Below are 17,279 nucleotides of genomic sequence, written 5' to 3' on the forward strand. Positions count from 1 at the left end.
CCTACCTTTTCCTTCCTTTCCCTGCATTTTTCTTCAAATAAAGCGTAACCTTAGAATGAACAAATAATGAGCATTGCGATTTAAAACTATAAGGGGTGTTTTAATAATTACGTGAACAAATATAGGGGTGTTTTAGTAATAGGAAAACCATAGGGGGTGTTTTAATAATTGCGTGAAACTATAAGGGGTGTTCAAAGTAAATGACCTTTTTTTCCGCTAAGTTGCCCACTATATGCCGCCCAAACAACTACTTCGTCTTCTCTCGGAAGCCAAAAATTTGGAATTTTCTAGTTCATTCTCCGAAGTCTAAACAGAGGTTACAGAGCGGGTGAAAGAACCAAACTCAGCATCAGGGATCATTTTACTCTGATTTTTCACTTCAGGTCTCTCTTACTCAGAGTTCTGAATCTGGGTTTTCTTCATCTTTGATTTCTATGACTACTAATGTTCAAAAAATGTTACAACTTGCTGGTCTCCCATTTTTTTCAGGCAATTTTTTCATCATGGATTTGGACCCGGAAGGCGTATTTGGGGACGACGAAGAGGAGCTTGAAGATGATTTTTTTCAGGTTTTGTCTTATCCCCACTTTGTTTTTCATGTATTTTTTTTTTCATTTTTATCATAAAAAGTAAGGAGTTATGCTTCAGGAAAGAGTAGCTACCAAAGAACTCGTCGTGTATCTCATAGATGCTTCGCCGAAAATGTTCAGCCCTGCGGGTAAATTGGTAAGTTCGTCTCTACCAAGATAAAACCATTTTAACTGCTACTCGTAGAGTTCATTGGAAATCCACAAGGAACTATATACAACCAGTGTCATTTCTGCTGCTGGGTATGCAGACCAGATGTGACGAATTCTACTTTTATAATACAAAGCGTAGAGAAATACATTCTAAAGCTTGTCTGAATTCAAGAATTGTGAGATAATGTTAACTTAGTCGTCAATCATCTACAAATTTATTTATAGAAGTATGCATATATCAAGAGTTATGATGAATTCTTAGATCTTGATAAAAACATGAATGTATCACGTCAGATCCTTTTTCTTTGACTGGAATTTGGTTTGCCGAAACAAGGGTCCTTACTATTATATAAAGCAAATTGTTACATGCTCTTTACTTATCTAGTTTATAGTCCAATCAATACAAACTGCTTACTCTATTTGGCACAATAAACTGGGGCATGCTTTGTCTCGCCAAATGTCAATCCTCTCTAATGGTAGCTTAGCTTCACCAAATAAAGCCTATAATATATGTGAAAAGGCCAAACACACCCGAACTCTATTTCCTATGAGCTCCTCTCGAGCTTTAGCTCTATTTGGTCTCATCCATTGTGACATCTGGGGTGCCTACTATGCACGTACACACTCAGGTGCTAGATTTTTTTTGACCATAGTTGATGACTACAACCATTGTACATGGGTGTTCCTTATGAAAAATAAGTCCAATACATACAATTTCTTGATTTCCTTTTGTAACATGGTGAAAAATCAATTTTGCACTATTGTTCGGGTTGTTCGTTTTGATAATGGTAAAGAATTTCTCTCGGGCCCAATGCAACAATACTTAATGGACAATGGCATTGTCCATCAAACATCATGTGTAGACTCCCCTTAGCAAAATGGTGTTGTTGAGAGGAAGCACCGCCACTTACTAGAAGTTGCATGTGCCTTGCGTTTTTAGGCTTCACTCTCTTTAGTATTTTGGGATGAATGTGTTCTCACCACAGCCTATATTATCAATTACTTGTCTGCAATACAATTACAAGGCAAATCCCCTTATGAGTTGTTTTTTGGTAAAACCCCTTCTTACACCCATTTACGGACCTTTGGATGTTTGTGTTATGCTCAAGAGCATCATCTTTCAAAGGACAAATTTGCACCAAGGGCCTCGAAATGTAATTTTGTAGGCTATCCCACCAAATTTTTACTTCTTGAGATGTTTCCTTTTATGAAACAACATTTCCGTTTGCTAACACCACGTCATAGTCTTCACTTGTCCCATCTCACAAGAATGTGGTCATCCCTTTACCCTAGTTTGAGGACCCCTTTATTGACCCCTTTTCGTGATTATGATTATAGTTTACCCATCTCTCTCTCTAACACTATTGCTACAGCCCCCTTACCATCTGAACTTACCACTTACTCGTAGGATGCACGTGACCCCAATTGATGTGAGGCCATGGAAACCGAGATTGCTGCATTGGAGCGCAACTAAACATGGTCCATTGTGGATCTACATCTTGGAAAAAAACCAATAGGATCAAATTGGGTGTATAAATTGAAGCTTCACGATGATGGAACCATTGAGCGCTATAAGGCAAGACTAGTGGCTAAAGGTTATACACAGATTGAGGGCCATGATTATCACGATACATATGCTCCTGTGGCCAAAATTGTAACTCTATGGTGCCTTCTCGCCCTTGCTGCTATAAAGGGATGGGAACTACATCAGTTAGATTTTGGGAATGATACTGCCCACATTGCTGATCTGAAGAGATACATGACTACTTCCATCTCAAACATTTTGGGCCCCTCCACTATTTTATTGGGCTTGAGGTCATACGGTCCAATATATATATAGGGATGTGTTTCTATCAATTGTTTCAATCAACATTCAAGATTCTCTAAAATAATTTTTTGAGAAATCTGAAAATAATCAAGTGTTGACCATTACCCACTTCTTGGTGGCAATCCATTGATAACTGATATATTTAACTTCTATGCATAATCAACTATTTGTGTTGCTAAATGTAAACAACCATTGAAATGCATCTTTGTACTTCTATATATAAATAGCCATGAAAAAATATCTCTATACATAGACAACTATAAAAAATATTTGTATTGATAGATACAAAAATAGCCAACAAAAAACATTTTTGAGTTGTCACCATGACCATTTACTTAATTGACATCAATTGCATCTAAAAAGAGTTCATAAACTTCATGTAGGAATGGCAATGGGGTGGGGTTGGGTTTTGCCTACCCCGTCCCCGACTTGAAACTCAAATGTCGTGCCCCCTCCTCACCCAAACCTCAATGGGGAATGAGGATCCTCGAATATGCCCCACGCTGCTTCGATCATTCATAATTTATTTTTTTATATTTTTAAACTTGCCTAAAACTATTTTATATTATATAATATGTAATATTATAATATAATATAGCATATATTAACATATAGCTTTATATATATGTGTGTGTGTGTATGTGTTATACAATATAGTTGAGGCGGGTTTGGGGTTGGGGTTGGGTGGGTGGATTACGTACTCATTGCTTACCTCCAACCTTTCGGATTCATTTGTGGCTGTCCTTGTGTACATTGATGATCAAATTATCACTGGGAATGATGTTGCCCACATTTCTGATCTGAAGACATATCTTCATGGCTGCTTTCATCTCAAAGATTTTGGGCCCCTCCACTATTTTGTTGGCCTTGAGGTCGTACGGTCCAATTTTGGAATTTTTGTGCGTCAATATAAGTATGCCATGGACATTATCACTGAAAGCTGCTCTTCGTGTTGTATGCTACATCAAAGCAGCTCCAGCTCAAGGGATTTTTTTTTTTTTTTGCTTCATCTGCTGATTGCACTCTTACAGGTTACTATTATTCTGATTGGGCCACATGGCCTCTTACACGAAGATCAACTATAGGATATGTCACCATGCTTACCTCTCTCCTATCATGGAAAACAAAGAAACAAGTCACTGTTTCTCGATCTTCAGCAAAAACCGAGTACCATGCCTTGGCCATGGCTACAAGTGAATTAGTATGGCTCAAGTGCATTCTTCGTGACCTTGGTCTTTCCTTGTAGCAACCTATTCAACTTCATCGCGATGGTCAGACAACTATCCACATTGTAAGAAATCTTGTCTTTAATGAGTGGACGAAGCACATTGACATTGACTGCCATTTTGTTGGGGAACACATCCAGAAAAAAAGACATCCAGCTATGTCACCTTTTCACTAAGTCTCAGCCGGTTGATATATTTACTAAAGCCCTAGGGGCTGACCAATTTCAATTTCTTGTATGCAAGTTGGGTGTCACTCTATCCCCAACTTGAGGGGGGGGGGTATTCTAAAATATTCGAATTGTTAGTTGGTAATAACTAAGTTGACGTGCCAGTACAAGTTGGCCAAGTGGGTTAACTTAAATGTATATAATTCACACACACGAATACTACAATTTTCATCTCAGTTTCTTTCAAGCTTTGTTACATTTATCTGGTTTTGTTGAATCAATCAACTGGTGCAGTTTGGAGAACATTGAAAATGAATAAAATCTTGCTTTTTATAGGCTGCCAACCTCATCTAACTAAATTGAATCATTTGCAGGAAAATCAGGAAGAAGAAAGTTATTTTCACACTGTTGTCAGTTGTATTTCCCAGTCATTGAAGACTCTCATCATTAATAGATCTTATGATGAAGTTGCAATATGCTTCTTCAACACTGTAAGATGTCATTACTTTCTTCAATGATAAAACTTTCACCACTTATTTGTTTAAGATTATTTAAATGCAACCAAGAGCCAACCAAGAGCTTGGTTGTCATCTGATCAATGATCTTTGAGAAATGTATCTTTACTATACACCTTCTTAGAAATTTAGCTTGCGACATTCGACTATACGCACAGATGCTCACTTGGAACTCTGCTTTAGATAATCTCTCCCATTCAAAAGTGTAAGGCATGAAGTGCATGATTGAGGCTGTCAACCAGATAGGGATTCTTCAAGATTGGCAATCTATTGACTCACTTGTGCTACATTTTTTAAATTTGCATTTATAGAGAGTCATGGTGAAGTTCCTGAATAGTGAAGACAAAAAGAAGTGAAGAAATGATTATGTCATAGTCATATAAAATGACCAAGAAGAAATGAATCTCTAAGATAGCCAATCTGATTTAGAGACATACATAACTTTAATCTTGTCAAGTCTATTCTCTTAAGCATGCATTAGAAGAGAAACATAGTTAAATCTATTTCTGTAGACAAATTCATAATAATTACTTGAAAGAATGCTAGGAAGTCCCTTTATATGCATATATATTTGTTGTGTTTATATATCATTTCTTGTATTAGTAAAACAAGTCCAAAGAAGAGTAAAAAAGATAAGTTTAAGAGTAGAAAAGAGGAAGAAAAAGAGTGGAAGTGTGGAACAAATGCAAGAAGAGAGGAAGAAAAAGGGCTTGGGTGATCAATTGATTTGTTCAATCCCCAACTCCCTTTAATCTATTTTATTAACTTAATGTTAATGAGAGTAAATTGTAGAAATATCCCTTATAGGGTGGCAATAAAAAAGAAAGAAAATAAAACATTTAGGTCCACTACTCCTACGGTCCAATACAATGAATATCTACTAAATAAAAGAAACATAAATAAACCCAAAAAGAGCCCAAACTGATAGCTCAACGCTTCCCCTCAAGCTGAGCATAGATTTCAATCATGCGCAGCTTGGTTACATATTACTCCATAATTTGACATTAGCCATAGGAGCAAATGTCTCTTGATAATCAATGCCATAAGTTTGAGTATATCCTTTCGCCACTACCCGAGCTTTATATCTCTCAATTGAACCATCAACCCTGTGTTTTATAGTGTACAATAGTTGTACACCCACTTGCATTCCATAGGAACTTTGTCCTTGGGAAGAGGAATTGTTTCCCAAGTCTTCTTCTTTATGAGAGCCTCCATTTCCTAGTTCATAACATCCTTCCACTAGGGCGAGTGCATTGGCTTTGTGACATTGCGAGGAATGGACATAGAAGAAATAACAGTGGTATAGGAAAAGTAGGATGGTGAGAGGGCATCATAAGAAACATAATTATTAATTGGATAGTACATTTTCTTTTTCCCTTCCGAATAGCAATAGGAAGATCAAGACCAGAATTCAAGACATTGGTTTCAGGAACATGAGGCTTAGAATCATCAAGGGTCACAAGTTCAGGATTACTTGAGTCCATGATATCGGATTGTGGTGGACATACAGTTTCAGGAGCAACCCTCTTCCCTTGTCTGATGAAGCACTACTGCCAAGACTGAGGTTGATACATAGGAGGGGAAGGAGTTGGATAGGAATATTATCATTACAATTAGGGGAAGGAGATGGATAAGATGCAGGAGTTGGAATAGGTAAACAAAAAGGAGTCCGATCTTCATTAATATTCTCCCCTTGAAGAGAAGGACAAGACGCCTAAAAGAAAGTGGTGGATTCAAGGAAGATGGCATCCTTGGAAACATATCTTCTACTAGAATGAGGACCGTAGATTTTATAGCCCTCCTGGATTGAAGAATAACCAAGAAAAACACATTTAATAGATGACATTGAGAGGAATACAGAGGACTGGATCATTAGGGAAGAGGAGTTGATGAGGAGATTGAAGATGAAGAGTCCTAGAAGGAAGTTTGTTTATGAGGTATATAATCATTTCATGTGCATCTCCCTAGAAATAAGTTGGAATATGCATCTGGAGCAGTAAGCCTTGAGCAACTTTAGTCACATGTCTTTTCTCTTCTCTTTCTATTCATCTTTTACATCTTCATTGTTGAACTTCGACAAAATAACAAGTGCTTTTTATTGTGGAATTTAACATTCGATTTTCTAGAGTACAGTGGAATCTGAATGTTATTTTTTGTTTAGACAATTTTATTGTATAATCTTCTCTGGCTTCTTTTCGCATATACAATTCAAAATATCCTTGTAGACATTTCTCTGTCATTACGTTGCTCTGGAATCTTAACCATTGGGTATAGCTTGTTTTTTGAATTAGACTCATCCATTGAGCATTATTTTTCTATACTCGTGGGATTAATTCTTGCACTTTTTATGCTTTTGCAGAGAGAGAAGAAAAACATGCAGGATTTAAATGGTGTTTTTGTATTTAATGTTGCAGAACGAGAATGTCTTGATAAGCCAACAGCAAGGCTTATAAAAGAGTTCAGTCATATAGAGGGTAAGTCTCATGGAATGATTGGTGTTGAGATCATTATTTGATTGTTGTGTTGTTTATCTTTGGTATTGACTATATCAGGTTTCTATTTGCTTTTATTAATATTTTATATTCTGCCACCCAGGGGTATTTATGTTTTTTTTCCTTGCAACTTAATATCACATATAAATAGAGAAAAAAGGCTGCTGCCTAAGATCTTTTTGGTAGTCCTCATATTTGTCTTTGTCTCTCATCTTTTATCTCTATCTTCTAATATCTTATTAATATATTTCTTTGGTTTTTCCCTTTAACCTACAATATTAATTTTGGTTTTCTATCCAAGTTGGTATTAGAGCAACCAAGAGAGTTCTAGGGTGAAGATCATCTAGTTTTAGGACAAGAGAATTGCATGAGAATTTGAAGAGACTGGTCACTTGTGATTTAACACACAATAAATCCGCCAAACTTAATTCAAAAAGTGCAGAAGAATGAGAAAAGTTGCAGCAATGAAGAAGGAAGAAGAAGGGAAGTGAGAGTAGAGAGAGAATTGAAAAAAACAACCAGATTGTGGGTCCTAGGGTGGGAACCCACTAATATTTGTGTTAACTTCTTAATACACAAGAAAAGACCATTATGTCCTTAGGTTGGCAGGGACAGAATGCGAACAAAGAAAAATAAAAAACACAATAGGGCACAAGGCCCATTAACATACTAATAGCCCACTTAATAAATCAACACAATACATAACAACAGCCCATCAAGAGTTTGATCTCTCAACACTCCCTTTTAAGCTGGGCATATAGATTAATCATGCCCAACTTGCTAATGCACTGATCAAACTTTTCCTTGTTGAGCCTCTTGGTGAACACATCTACCTTTTGCTTGTTTGTCTTAGCATAAGGAAGAAACATCTCTAGAAAGTCACATTTCCTGATAAAATATCGGGCAGCTTCAATATGCTTGGTTTTGTCATGTTGTACTGGATTGTGGGCAACATTAATAGTGGCTTTGGTGAGGATGAAATTGTGGATGAAGATTGAGCCTGTCTGCCAGGTTTTTAGCTGAAGTCCGGTTTAGTTCGAGTCTTTGGTGTGTAATTGCGTGTTTGTTTTTTCAGGTGTTGTTAAACGGGTAATGTCGTTTGTTTGTTGGGTCAGTTAGTTGTTCTCTCCTTTCGGGTGATATCTTATCATCTTCCTGCTGCTGTATTTCTTTTTCCTTTTAATAAAATTTTCCTTTGACTCTTCAAAAAAAAAAAAAATAGTGGCTTCATTATCACAGTACAAATTGAAGGTTTTTCATAATCAATCCCAAGCTCCTCTAGCCAAAGATTGAACCCATAACATCTTTGAGATACCATGTGTCATAGCCTGGTACTTCGCTTCAGCATTACTGCATTAGACCATGTCATAACATACGATTTCTTACTGCAAGATATCAAATTGCTTTCAACAAGAGTACAATAACTTGAAGTTGACCTTTTGTCATCCATGCAACCAGCCCAATTTGCATCAGTAAACCCTTCAATCCTCATGTGATCATGGTTAGAGAAAAGAATGCTACGACCATGTGATCTTGCCTTAAGGTAAGCAAGATTTCTTTCTGCTATAGCTAAACAAATATTGCTGGGAGAATGAATATATTGACTGATAAAACTGACAACATAAGAAATATTTATCCAAGTCATACATAGATACAATAAACAATAGTTAGCCAACTTAACCCTGAAATCTCCCCCTTTCCTAAGTAGGTTGTCCACCTGTAGCAGAAAGCCTATGGTTTGGATCAATAGGAGTATCCACAGGCATAATACCAAGCTGTCCTATCATCTTAAGCAAATCAAGCACATACTTGCATTGAGAAACAAAGAACCCATGCTTTGATCTTGCCACTTCAATCTCTAAGTTCTTATCTATCCTAGGTCTTTAACCTCAAACTCTTTCCCCCAAAACTGCTTCACCTTAGCAATGTCAAAGATATTATTGCCGTAGCAGAATCCTTTGCCACTGGTGAAGTAGTATGCCTTGGTGACATTGAGTGGAACCATATCCCTCCCTGCACCAGTGGTCCAATTATGAATAGGATGGTTCTCATTGTACGTCTCGTAGTTTGTCTTGTTCACTTCTAGCATGTTCATTTGGTTCCTGTTGTACACAAAAACTGTGAGCATGGGAAGTGCAGGACTAGGTTAGTTAATAATGGAATAGCTCGAATCAAAATCACTAATAATTTGAAAGAAAATGGCCCAACAAATAGTGTTTTTTCATGGTTTTTTTATTTGGAGAGCACAGATTTTCATGGGTGGGTAAATCGAGCTTGGACGGTTGAATTAAAATGCCAGACCTCTATGGTGAGACCATGAGAAGTGGTGGTGAGGAAGGCAGTCGAACAATTTGAACAGAATAGAAGGCAGGAAAGCAATAAGAAGACTGTAGTTGGGGGGGGGGGGAAATGGGAGGAAGGCAAAGGAGAGGAGACTGGCATCATTGATGAAGAGTGAAGTGTTTTCTGCTTTTGGTTCATGGGCTTAGCTTGTGTGCTCTTGCGGTTGTTGCAATTTTGGGTTTTGTCTTTATGTTTCTTTTGGGGTGGTTTGTTCTTGTAAAATTTTTGGAGGGGTGTTGGGTTGGGATTTGGGTGAAAGTCTCATAGGAAATTGTTGTTCCTTAGCTTTATGTTGAGGTGTTCTCTCAACACCTATCTAGGTTGTAAGTGCTTTTTCTTTTAATGAATTTTCTTTTTACTTAAAAAAATGTGCAAATGATACTATTATTTTCTGTGAAGGAGGTGATGTTAGGTGGATCCAGAATTTGAAAACGGTGGTCCAACGTTTTGAGAAAATGTCAAATTTAAAGGTCTATCTTGATAAGAGCTCTTGTGGCCTATGGGGTGAATATGGAACAAAGAGAGATCTCAAATGTGCTGAAGTCCTAGGTTGTTTAGTGTGTCAATGGCCTATGACCTATTTGGGGCTCCCTTTGGGCAATAATTCGAGGAATGCTAAATTTTGGAACTCAATGATTGAGAGATTGACTAGAAGGTTGGCCTCTTAGAAGAAAAGCTATTTGTCTTTGGGGGTAGGATTACATTGATTAGGTCAATGTTGATCAACTTATTGGTGTACTATAAAGGAATATGGTTCTATTGGTTGCTCCATATAAATCTCCTCAAGAAGATCACCATGTAAGAAGGCATTCTTGATGTCAAGCTGAAATAGGGCCCAATAAGTACTTGATAATGTACTCGATTTTGGCAACAGGAGAGAGTTTCTGTAGAGTCTACTATATACAATTGTGAGTAACCTTTAGCAACCAAATGAGCCTTCAACCTTTCTATCTTGCCATCTGGTAAGTACTTGATAGTGTACACCCACTTACATCCTACAACATGCTTACTAGGAGGGAGAGTGGTAAGTGCCCATGTGTGATTATGTGCAAATGCAGATAATTCCTCTTTCATTACTTGACGCCTCCTTGGGGAGGTAATAACTTCCTAGACATTCTTAGGGATAAAAACAAAGGATAAAAGGGAAACAAATTGGCATTGGAAGCAAAATGGTGAGAAATAGAAACATAATTGGAAATGGGATGAGAAGTTCAATTATGTTTACCTTTGTATAATGCAATGGGGAGATCAAGGTTAGAAGGAGGAGAAACAATTGCATGATTCGTTGACGGAGAAGGGACTGGAGGAGGACCTGTTGCTCGTCTGTGAGTATACACTTTCATAATTAGTGGTTGTTCAGTAGTAACCTGCATTGGAGGAGATGAAGTTTGGACACAACTGGAATTGTAGGAATGGGGTCCTCAATTGGAACTAGAAGAGGAAACAAGGAGGTGAGGGAGGAACATCAAGACTAGTAAAGAAAGGAGCCGATTCAAAGAAAGTGACATTTTGGACAAACAAATGAACGTTAGGAATTGGGATCATAGCATTTATACCCTTTCTAGGTTCTAGAATAGCCAAGAAAGATACATTTTGTAGCATGTGCATCCAACTTATCCATCACAGGCCCAGATTATGAATGAAACATACACAACCAAAAACTCTAGGAGTAAGAGGAAAAGAAGATAGAGTAGGAAACAAAATTGACAAAGGAGAATGATCTTCAAGTATAGAAATGGGCATTTGATTAATGAGAAAACAAGATGTAAGTACAACATCACTCCAAAACCGTTTGGGAACATTCGTATTGTGCATTATGGATTTAGCAGTTTCAAGTAAATGGTGGTTCTTTTGTTCAACTACTCCATTCTATTGTGGTGTGTATGTACAAGAAGTTTGACGAATTACACCGTATTGTTCCAAATATTGCTGAAGAGGTGTAGACAAATACTCTTTGCCATTATCGGAATGAAGAATTTTAATGTGAAAACCAAATTGAGTGTGAATTTTAGCATGAAACTTTTGGAAAATTGAAAGTAATTCACTTCTTTTATAAGATAAAGCCAATGTCATCCTTGAATGACCATCAACCAAATTACAAAGTACTTGTAACTGTTATATGATACAGTTTTATTTGGACCGCAAACATCTGAATGAACCAAGGAAAAAGGACTCAAAACTCGACTATCAACTCTAAGATTGAAGGGAAAATCACACTCTCCCAGCCGACCACCTTCTTATTTATATGTTTTGGACTTTAATGTACAAAGACTCTTATGTTCTTGATTAAGTATGGGCCACATAACTTAAACTGAGATAAAAGAGACAAAGCAACTATTAATAACGGAACATAAAGACTAAAATACCCTCTGGGCTGCCGATTCTAACAACTTGCATCCTCACTTAGTAGGGTTTGGCAATATCTAATGGCTTAGAATAAGTCTCTTCATTCCTTTGCAGTCTTCTTCAATTCTTCCATATAAAGTTTCTACTGATATGTGATTTCATAGGCCATAGAGTTTATTAACCACGGTATCACCATATAGTTTTTCTGTATCCACTTAAGGTGCTGAGGATCTGAAGCAGTTGGTTCTTTAACTTCTTAAATATACCCCAGTTTTCATCTTCCACCTAGTCCAATCTTCCATGATTGAGACCATTCCATGTATTTAATCCATCCAGCTTTATAGTTGTAATAACATTTTTGATGTGGGTCTCCCCAACACTTTGCAACAAGTTACCAAGTTCCAACCCATTCTTCTGATTACTACCAGTGGATTCCAATATTCCATCACTCTAGATAAATCAAGAACAATTCAGATGATGAAGAAGAATGATATACACGTCTTTAATGGTATATTGAAAACATAATATGTTTTTCAAGGTTACCTAACCTTGGCACCACTAGGAGAAACGAGAACAAGGGGCTGATTTAGGCACTCCAGATATTCCTTAACCACGTTTATGTCTTGTTCCCACTTGCCAATCCCGAAAGATCTCTAACAGGTTCAACCCAACTTGAGTAGAAAACTTCAGGCTTTATCCAATTTTTGGGCAGCAGAGGTAGACTTCGATCCTCTCCAAAAATCTCATAAAGGCATGCAATCACAAAGAAAACTTCTAATCCCCTCAATCACCCATATACCTTGTTAATCCTAGGGTTACATGGGTCTAACATGCAAAAAAAAGTAAAAGGAAGAGCCTTCCTTTGATGCCTACTTGTGTTACTGCAGAGATATAGCAAAGGACCCTTAGTTGGTATTTTATATGTTTTTTATATGTAGTTATATGTAGCCCCATCTTTATTTTTATAGTTCCAGGCTGCTGTTTCATTATTTTCTGTCATAGTCAACAGGGGTATTTTTGTCATTGTACCTTCTTTTATTGAGTCACATAGAAAAGGCAATGAGGGGACCAGCAGAACTCATTCATTCTGCTCTCTCTTTCTCTATTTTTTCTTCTCTTCCTCTGTTCTCTTTTCTTTTCTCTTTTTCTCTTTTCTTTTTTATTTTTAGGTTTAGGTCTCATATATGCTTAACCCAGCTGCTGCATGAGATTCTATTAGGGCTGGAGTTTCAGACCTTTTTTGCCTGATTCTTGGGGGTCAATGGAGATTGGTGCACTGTTCTAGCATTTTTCTGAACTCTGTTTTTGCCCAGTAACTAGGAAGGTTCAGAGATACTTGTTCGATTGGGGTTTAGGGGTTAAACCTCAGTTTGAAGGTCGCACTTAGTGTTTTCTGGGTGGCTTTCTGATTGTTTTAGAGATCGACAACAAGTGGAGGACCTATAAAAGCTTCTGGAGTTTGAAGGTCGTACTAAAGACACTTGCTGGAAGCTTCATTCTCATTTGGTGCCTTCAAGAATTAAGAATAAGAATGGAGATGCAATTGTAGCCACTACTACAGATGTCTCCTCTTCTACTGGAGCTAGACCCACTTCTTTAGATGCCTTGGCTGCGGTCAAGGCTGTTTTGAGTTTTGACACAATTGGAGAATGAAGCTAGCATTATAGGACCATCTCAGTTTACCTCGGGTCCTCCCACTTCCACTTCAGCCTTTTCACACTTAGGTACAAGAGCTATTGCCTATCATGCCTCAACTCTAGGTAACACTGATCTTGTTTGGATTGTAGATTTAGGTGCCTCTAACCATTTGACCAGTCTAGCCTCATTATTTCCCTCCTATCATTTGTCCTTTGGTAGAGACAAACTCTTTATTGCTGATGGCTCTCTTGTTCCCATCTCTGGCAATAAACATTAGAGTGTCCGATGCCCTTTATCATCAGTTTTACATGTGCGCAAACTTAGTATTAATCTACTTTCTATTAATAGCATTACTAAAAATCAAAACTATTCAATGACCTTTTCCCCTGATCATTGTGGTTTTAGGATTTGGTGACAAAGAAGGTGATTAGGATTGGGCATGAGGCGAATGGAATCTACTTGCTTGAGCACCCACCTTGAAGAAATAAAGGAGTTGGAAAGGAGTCATTTTCCTGCTTTGTTTGTCTCTCAACTTGTGAGTTAGATTATGCTTTGGTATAATTGGTCAAGTCATTTGTCTTTTGGTTCTCTAAGGAGTCATTTTCCTGCTTTGTTTGTATTAGTCCAAGTGTTCAGTCTAAAGTGTGAGAGTTGTGAGCCAGCAAAACATTGTAGATCAATCTATACTTTGAGTAATAAAAGAAGCATTGTTCCTTTTGAAATTGTGCATATTGATGTTTGAAGACCATATAATATCATTGCTATGGGGGGATACAAGAATTTCTTGTTATGTTGATGATTGTTCCCATTTCTCTTGGACTTATCTTATGCATTCTCGTGATGAGGTTCCTATTTTGACCTGTGACTTCCACCAAATGGTTCTCATGCAGTTTGAAGTTAGAATCAAAGTTTTCAGGTTTGATAATGCCAAGGAGTATTTCATTAAATCTTTGAATAGGGTTATTCAGTAGAGCACCTGTCCTCATACCCCTCAGTAGAATGGGGTAGTTGAGAGAAAGAATAGACACATCATTGAAGTTGCAAGAAGCATTATGTTAAATTTAAATGTCCCTATACGTTTTTGAGGGGGATGCAATTTATACAACTGTGTATCTCATTAACCAAGTCGCTTCTTGTGTTCTTGGTACGAAAGCACCTTTAACTTTATTGTATCCTAAGAAAGACTTGTTTACCATCCCTCTTAAAGTCTTTGGATGCACTTGTTTTGTTTAAATTTTGAGGCTTCATCGTTCTAAATTTGATCCTAAAGCTACCAAATGCATATTTCTCGGTATATACAAAATCAAAAGGGATATTGCTATTATGATCCGATTTTTGGCTCTTGGTTTGTGTCTATGGATGTCGCCTTTTTTGGGGATGCCCCTTATTATCTAGAGGTTTCATCTCATGGGGAGAGAGGTGAGAGGGGTGTTTTTGTTCCTGAAGTCCCCCCTTGCCTATTCTTGTTCTTGAAAGGGAATTATGTAGTGCGGATCCTTGTCAGAAATGCAAGGAGAGAGTTTTTTGTAGGCAGTGGAGGCAAGTTGATTTTGGTACTCATAGGGGGAAACAAAGATGCACTACCTCCACTGCCCATTGCTTATCTCAGTTTCTTTTTTATGACCATCTTTCACCATCGTATAAATCCTATTTGGCGTCCATTTCTGCTATATCCATTCCTAAAACTATGTAGGAAGCTCTATTTGTGCCTAAGTGGAAGGATGCAATGGAGGAAGTGAATGCATTTGTTAAAAATGAGACTTGGGAATTGGTTAATCAACCTGAAGGAAAGAAACCCATTGGATGTAGATGGGTGTTTATTGCGAAACATAATTTAGATGAATTAGTTGAAAGCTATAAAGTCTGACTTGCTGCAAAGGGTTACACACAAGCCTATGGTATTGGTTAGAGTTCTGTTGTCAAGATGAACACTTCTGCACCAGTTGTCAAGATGAATGCTATTAGAGTTCTGTTGCCCCTTGTTGCAAATTTTTCATGGCCTATGTTCCAAATGGATATCAAGAATCCCTTCCTAAATGGTGATTTACAAGAAGAGGTTTATATGAAATTACCTCTTGGTTTTTGTGATACAGTTGCAGGCAAGAAAGTTTGTAGACTAAAGAAAGCATTGTATGGTTTAAAGCAATCTCCAAAGGCCTGGTTTGACAGGTTTAGATTGGCTCTGGAGAAGTGGTTCCTCTTTGACTCTTTTTACTGTGTATGTGGATGACATTATGGTAACAGGCAATGATGTTGATGAGATTAATTCTCCCTAAGATAGTTACTTAATAAGGAATTTGAGGTGAAACACTTAGGTCATCTTTGGTATTCTTTTTGGGGATTGAGGTGGTTAAATCTAAACGTGGTATTTTCATTTCCCAAAGGAAATATGTTCTTGACCTTTTAGAGGAAATAAGGAAATTGAGAGTTAAACCTACATATACTTCCATTAAATTGAATCATAAGATAAGTGCACAAGGGGGTGAGCCTCTTGATGACATGACCATGTATCAATGGCTTGTAGGGAAACTTCTGTATCTTTGTCTAACTCGCCCTAACATTTCCTATGCTGTTAGTTATTACATGCATTCTTCTAGAACCACTTATTTGTTGGCTGTTGAGAGGATTCTAGCCTATCAAAAAAGGTGTCTAGGTTGTGGAATACTCTTTAAAAATAATGGTCATATGAAGATTGAGGTGTACATTGATGCAGATTGGGCTGGAAGTGTAGTATGATAGGAGTTCTACCTCTAGATATTGTGCCTTTGTTGGAGGAAATCTGGCTTCATGATAGAGAAAGAAACAAAATGTAGTTGCCGGTTCAAGTGCTGAAGTAAAATATAGATCCATGCTGAAGAACTTTTAATTGAATATGAGAAGCCCTTAATGCTGTATTGTTACAATCAAGACAGCATGGCAAGACAAAACATATTAAGGTGGATCGACACTTTATTAGGGAGAGAGTTTCTTCTCAAGAAGTATGCTTTCCATATATTGCCTCTGATATGCAACTTGCTGATCTCTTCACCAAAGCAGTCACTAAAGTCAGGACGGAGACAGGTTTGCGCAAGTTGGGAATGCTTAATGTCTACTCCCAACTTGAGGGGGAGTGTAGAGATATAACAAAGGACCCTTAGTTGGTATTTTATGTGCAGTTGTATGCAATCCCATCTTTATTTTTATTGTTCCAGGCTGCTGTTTTATTATTTTCTCTGTCATAGTTGATAGGGGTATTTTTGTCATTGTACCTTTTATTGAGTCACATATAAAAGGTAAAGGGAGCAACATAACTCATTCATTCTGTTCTCTCTTTCTCTCATTTTTTCTTCTCTTCCTCTGTTCTCTTATTCTTTTCTATTTTTTTGAGCAGGTTTCGTACTAAACCTAAGACTGCTACAGCAACCTTTTCAAGTGATACACACAATGAATTTACAAAGTTAATTCAATGAATGCAGAAGGAAAAAAATAGTTGCGGCAACGAAGAAGAAGAGAAGTGAGAAAAGAGAGAAAGAATGGAAGAGAACAACTAGAATGTGGGTCATAGGGTCAGAGCCCACTAATATTTGTATTAACTTCTTAGTACACATGAAAAAAGCATACTGCCCTCCTTCAGTTGGCTGGGACAGAGCGTGAGTAAAACAAAATAAAAAGCATAAGTAGGGTCCAAGGCCCATTAAAATATTATCAGTTCACTTAAGAAATAAAAACAATACATATCAACTTATCATCAAGAGTTCAATATCTCAATTGTTTAAGGGGCTAGCTCAATAAAAGTTAGAAGAGAATCTTATCAAGCTAGGCATTCATAATATTTATTCCTAGCTTGAGGGGGAGTGTTGTCTGAGGCATTTACTTAAGGGAATCTGTCATTTTCCTATGTTTTATCATTTTATGCTAATGAGTGGCTTAAATGTAATTTCTCTTTCTTTCTCTTGCTTTTATTTCTTGACTTGCTTTTATTTTATTTCTATTGGAATCACTATA

The 17,279-nt window shown here is 37.3% G+C and overlaps 1 protein-coding gene across 2 annotated transcripts in view; it reads left to right on the plus strand.

Annotated features, from left to right (window-relative positions):
* The first annotated feature begins 224 nt into the window (after positions 1-224).
* The window catches only part of KU70 (ATP-dependent DNA helicase 2 subunit Ku70-like protein), a 100,110-nt gene continuing 83,055 nt past the window's right edge, over positions 225-17,279 (plus strand). For both annotated transcript variants that reach the window (XM_010275107.2, XM_010275109.2), the window contains exons 1-5: positions 225-383; positions 490-569; positions 649-726; positions 4,336-4,452; positions 6,836-6,950. In XM_010275107.2, coding sequence (XP_010273409.1) covers positions 504-569; positions 649-726; positions 4,336-4,452; positions 6,836-6,950 — 376 coding nt within the window. In that variant the 5' untranslated portion in view covers positions 225-383; positions 490-503. The remainder of the gene's footprint in view (positions 384-489; positions 570-648; positions 727-4,335; positions 4,453-6,835; positions 6,951-17,279) is intronic.

Source organism: Nelumbo nucifera, chromosome 3, assembly GCF_055504915.1.
Source record: "Nelumbo nucifera cultivar China Antique chromosome 3, China Antique-T2T, whole genome shotgun sequence".
NCBI classification, from domain to species: domain Eukaryota; kingdom Viridiplantae; phylum Streptophyta; class Magnoliopsida; order Proteales; family Nelumbonaceae; genus Nelumbo; species Nelumbo nucifera.